The sequence below is a fragment of the Teleopsis dalmanni genome, chromosome X, assembly GCF_002237135.1.
Source record: "Teleopsis dalmanni isolate 2A chromosome X, ASM223713v2, whole genome shotgun sequence".
NCBI classification, from domain to species: Eukaryota; Metazoa; Arthropoda; class Insecta; order Diptera; family Diopsidae; genus Teleopsis; species Teleopsis dalmanni.
In genome coordinates this window covers 78522806-78528759 of record NC_051848.1, presented here as the reverse complement: position 1 = coordinate 78528759, position 5954 = coordinate 78522806, and the positions used below count along the sequence as shown (strand labels likewise).

General features: G+C 32.8%; 1 protein-coding gene across 1 annotated transcript; it reads right to left on the bottom strand.

Annotated features, from left to right (window-relative positions):
- Positions 1-2145: 2145 nt before the first annotated feature.
- LOC119689438 lies at positions 2146-3090 on the bottom strand. The gene is made up of 2 exons (XM_038104269.1): positions 2299-3090; positions 2146-2240 (listed from the first exon to the last, which is right to left on the bottom strand). Exons 1-2 carry the CDS (start codon positions 2857-2859, stop codon positions 2232-2234), a joined length of 570 nt encoding a protein of 189 aa, XP_037960197.1. The 5' UTR covers positions 2860-3090; the 3' UTR covers positions 2146-2231.
- Between the last annotated feature and the right edge of the window lie 2864 nt (positions 3091-5954).

The following is a 5954-nucleotide window of genomic DNA, read 5'->3' as shown; positions in this document are numbered from 1 at the left end:
TACTATCAAGAATACATATTTCTTTTTAGAATTTTTAATTTTAACTGGACCAAAATGATCAATGTGGACAGTTTCAAAAGGGACTAAGCCCTTTGGAATATTGTGTAAATACCCCTCGTGCTTTCCGCACTTTGCTGAAAAAGTTATACACTTTAGTCAATTGGCGATATGATCTTTTATTTTTGTTCTGAGTTTCGGAAACCAATAAGATTTAAGTATAGAATCAGCAACTTTATCATATCATCATGATAAAGCTGTAGTATATTCCTCTCCATATTGTTTGGCACATAAAACAGTATGGTGTTTCCTTTCTTTTTATAGACCAACCCATTTCTCATTTCAAAGTAACTACTCTCTTCTTTTTCTAATTTCTTCCTTATCTCATTAATTACCTCATCTTGGTACTGACATATGGATAGATTTTGTTCAAAAGTATTTTCTTCTAACACTAGTATATTCGTGTTTCTACTAAGTGCATCTACGTGCTACATCTTTTCTCCTTTACGGTGCTCTAAAGAGTAATCAAAATTTTCTAACTCCAGGGCCCATCTGGCTATCCTGGGATTTATTTCTTTTTTGTTTAAGGTTAACGCTAATGAATGACAATCGGTTACAATTTTAAATTTTATTCCATGTAAATATATCCTGAATCTGCGTAGAGCATAAATAATAGCTAATGTTTCTAACTCGAAACTGTGATATTTTGATTCATGTTCAGTTGTTCTTTTTGAAAAATAGAAAATTGGGTGAAGCTTACCATCCCCCTTTTTTTGTAACATTATAGCCCCGAAACCATGTGAACTAGCATCACAGTGTAGTTCTGTTTGGTCTCTTGGGTCGTATATCGCAAGAATAGGAGCATCAATTAATTTTTGTTTAAGAGTTTCAAAACATTCTACTTCTTTTAGTCCAAACTGAAAAACTGAGTTCTTGCGAACTAAGTCATATAATGGTTGTGCCAATAATGAAAACTGTTGAATAAATCTTCTAAAATATGAACACAATCCAAGAAAACTATGAACTGTTTTAGCGTTATGCGGCACTGGAAAATTAAGAACTGATTCTATATTCTTCCCGTCAGGTTGTATCCCTTCTTTAGAAATTATATAGCCTAGATAGTTTATTTTTGATTCCATGAATCTACACTTATCTAAACGCAGCTCTAATTTATTATTTACTAGTCTGTCGAACACTTCTGTCAAAATTTGTAAATGTTCGTCAGCAGATTTCGTGGCGATCATTATATCATCTAAATATATCGCTATTTTTCCTGATCTGATCAAATCGTCAAAAACTTGGTTCACAAAACGTTGGAAAACCGAAGGTGCATTTCTAAACCCGAAAGGCATTTTTAAAAATTCAAACTGTCCTAATGGAGTTACGAAAGCAGTATATTTAATAGAATCCTCACTCATGTGCACGTGATAAAAAGCACTCTTTAAATCTAACAATGAAAATAAAGTTTTACCCGCCAGTCGATCAAGTAAATCGTCGATTAATGGTAGTGGATAGTTATCTTTCAAAGTGACTTTGTTCAAAGTTCTGAAATCTACGCATAGTCGGGTATCACCTGTTTTCTTTTTAATCAGAACAATAGGAGATGCATACTCTGAATTACTTGGCCTCACAACTTTTTTTCTCATTAACTCGTCAATAATTGACTCTACTTGTTGCTTTTCGTGATATGATAGCCTACGTGGATGGTATTGGAAGGGTTTATCATCATTTAAAATTAATTTCATTTCGCACTTTATCTCAGGTTAATCTGGACGTTTGCGGTTTACATAATCTTCATACAACATATTAAATTTCTTTCTAGTATTGTAGTCAACATCACTATTATTAACACTAATCTCATGAATTGGTTCATAGTATTCAATATTCATTAAATCGTTAATAATATTTTCATCACAATCTTTACTCTTTTGATTAAAATTAATTAACTGTTCAGTTGGATCATGTTGTATTACTAATTTTAATTTAGCTTTCTTCAAAAAATCTCTTCCTAATAGAACTGGGTAACTCATAGTTTCATTAGCTACTATGAATAATTTAAGATTTATTTTTTTATTATCATATAAAACTGTGCATACTATTTGTCCAAGTATTTGTAAATGACTTTTGTTTACATATACAACAAAAATTTAAAATTTTACATTTTTCTTGATTTATTAACTTAACAAGTGGCACGAACTGTTGGCGTATAAAACTGATTGGACTACCAGTGTCAATTAATGATTCTAAATAAAGTGACTGATCAATATTTGAATAATTAAAACTAAATTTTATATTTCTTACGTATTCGTTATCACCCTCAACAGCGTCGGCATAATGAACTTGCGTTTTCCTCATTGAGCAGTCAGCTGCTCGATGTCCCATTTGCGCACAAACGTAACACGCCCTCGGCTCCCGCTTTGGTTTGCGGCATTCAGCTGCAACATGCCCAAGAGAGTTGCAATTATAGCAACGAGTCGATGCAGAAACCACAAAATCGGCTGATGTTGATTTTTCATTCGAAGTGTTCTGGCGAACAGTCAATGATTGTTTTGGTGTTGCTGGTTTTGGAAGACTTATTTTGTGGAACGCTTCCAACAGTTGGTACTTGTCACGGAAACATTGTAATTTAGCTTGTGAACATAAACCATAGTCTGGAATCCCCTCCACAATGTACTCCAGCAGCTCAGTTTCTTCAATGCACAACTTACCCGCGAGAATGGTTTTATCGTAAAAATATTCTTCAAAAGTCTCATTTGTTTGCCACCTTCTGGCTTCAAATGTACGTTTCAGCTGCAGTTTAGTTGAGCGGTCTTCAAACAGTTTCCCCATATCGTTTATTAGGGTTTCAATTGGTACAGTCATTAAATCGTTTCTTGTATGTAGCCACTTTAACGCCTTTCCATTGAGTTTGTTAGAAATCAGTGCTCTAGTATTATTATCATCCAGATTATAAGCCGTTCGGATACTTTGTAATTGTGCTTCCCAAAGCTGAAAATTATCACCAGTTCCAGAAAATTCGGACAGCAATTCTTTTATAGTTGAAAAATTAACTTTATTATTTAACGCGTAATCTTTTTTTTCATTCTGTTGGCTTTCTTTTTTTAATGTTTTATTTTCTTTCATTAAAATTTCTTTTTCTCGTCTTTCTATGTTTAGCTCTCGTTTTAACAGTTTGAGCTCCCATTTCAAGAGTTCATTTTCGTTCTCCTTTAACGAATTGACTTGTGCAGCAGAGACACTGTTATTATTTTCTTCTCGCTCAATATTTGTGTTCATAACACTCATTCGACTCATATTCGCTGTCATTTGTTCTGTTATCATTTGTTTCTGACTTACAATTTCACTCATTTGATTCTTCTTTTTATGTGTTTGTATAATTTGTTGTTCCTCAAGAATATGATTGTCATCTTCTTCAGAGTTACTATTGTTGTTGCTTGCGCATGCATCGGCGTCGGCGCCAACATGTTCCGTAAGCGTCACATCATTTAATATTTTTGTCGTTTTTCCTAGAAAAACACCACGGCGTTCCTCAGGTATTTGAATTAATCGGCGAATTAATTCGTTTTTATTACCACTTGTTTTACATCCAAGCTACTCCAACCAAGCTTTTAATTCAACTAAAGTATAAAGCTGAAGTTTTTTGATGTCAGATTTATTAATGTTGAGTAATCCCACTTCTGATATTTTAAGCAATAGTTTTTCCTTTATTTTTAACACGTTTCAATTTCTTACTCTTCTCGTACAATGCTTAACTATAACTGACTCGTTTCATACTGTATGTCAAAAACTATGTGTCACTTTTAATTTAGCGTTGCCACAGCTGTTCTCGTAACGATACAGGAATACGTCTTGGTGCTTCATTTCTCGGTGGTATATTGTTATCAATTTCGAGTAAAATGTTTCCTTCGATTTTACCTAGCCCTTCAAATACATCATTGTATTTGTTAATTATAATCTGTGCCTTTTTGTTTTCAAAATTTACTTTTACATTTTTGCAAATTTTTATAAGCTCCGTCTCTTGACATGTTTGAGCTGATAGTAATGGACAGTGTTCAGTTTCGACCAAAAAAGTATTAATTTGTGCTTTCCATGCTTTCTATATTAGCTGTACTGTGCCCGTTGGCATTATACGCTTTCCGTCAAGGGTTTTTAATGTTGTTTTAGTGCTTTTCATATCAGGGTCTGGAAATATTTCCATAAATCTTTTTTTCCAATTATATTGCACGTCGTGCCCGTATCCAGTTGACATCTTATTTTGCAACTGTTGTTGTTGTAGATGATTAAATCTATAAAAATATCTATTGATGACCCAGCTTCTACTGTATGCAGAACATACTCTTTAGAACGCTCATTACTCTGGCATCTCTCATTTTTTCTTATCGTTATTACTTATCGTTCTTTAACATGTCTTCTTTTGCTTTGTGTCATTTTCTCCTCACTTTGCGTTTTGTTTTTAGACATACGGACTCTGGCGTAATGTCCCTTTTTATTGTATTTCCTGCATACTTCCTTTCTTGTTTTGTATTGTTCGATCTTATCGCGATAATCGTATCCGCAAAACTTATTAATCTCTTTTGGGTATTACTGTCGTGATGCTTCTTGCGTTTGTCAATTTTATTGACTTCTGTTGTGTATAGCGCAACAATGTAAACAAACAATAAATTATGTTATGAAAGTGCTTATGTACAAATTATTTTATATTAACTAATGTAATATGTAATGCGATCGCACACGGAAGAACCACCGCAATGCAGGTAGAATATTTGGTCATAGCAAGTATGCAATTGCTATTTGACACTTTTCTTTTCTGTGCTACTATTCTGCACTTGTCGATATGACACACTTGAATGTGTCATAATATTTTTTAAGCATTGACGTGGGTCAACCTTTTTAGTGCCGCCGCAATTGAAATTATTAGGAAAGATATTTGTAAATTATTGTAAAACATTTTGTATAAATAGTTTGGAAAATTGATAATAAAATTCAGATTTTAAACTGAGCTCGAACAGCTTAAACAAAAGTCTCAAAAATTATTTTGTCTCGGCATTCTAGGATGCCTACTAATGAGCAGATTTCTTCCTGCTAATTCTAATAAGAAGAAACTAATTATATCGAATGAAAATCTTTAAAAAAAAATAATAAATTTATATTTAAACAAATTTATTATACATGGCAAACCTGCATGTATAATTAATAAATTTAATATTACAAAAATAAAATTTATTATTACACTTCAAATGGTAATGATTCAATTCCGCGAAGTTGTTTTTCTGTTACTTCTTTTGATCTGTAGATATCGATAACTTTATTTAGGGTTGTGTTTTCTATATTTGTTTGTATGTTTTGTGTTTATTCAATATTGAACATAGTCCCAATGTGAATGTATTTCATTTGCATGCTTTGTATACAGCGCGGTGCAGTTTTTATTCTGAACCTTAGTATATTTTAAGAGGAATGTGTTTCCTCTTTTATTAATTATAAGTGATGTTGGGTGTAACTAATATTTGTGTGTTGTAACGACACACTTTCTGTCGCTGATGATGCTGAGGTATACTCAGCCGTCGTCCAGGGGTCGTTGCAATAGAATTTTTATTTTGGAAGTCAAAGACAATGTGATGTAGTAATTCAATTATTTATTTAGGAGAATTTAAAATAAAATAAGGTTTTACAATCTAATTAATTATAATATAATGCTGGTTTGCTAATTTGATGATTACGATTATTTGGAATAATTGTGCTTCGATGATTGTTCCGATTGTTGTTTCCACGTGCCTGAAATGTTGCTGTCAGACGACACTACTTGTGCTAATCTTGGTGTTTTGTCAGAAGACGTCATTATCTAGAGATTAGAAGTGTTATGCTGGGTTACAGCCTTGGTTAGCATTAATGTTAGGACGTATTACTACCCTAACTCAAACCTACAGAAAATCCTACTAGTCAAGATGTATCATGACTAC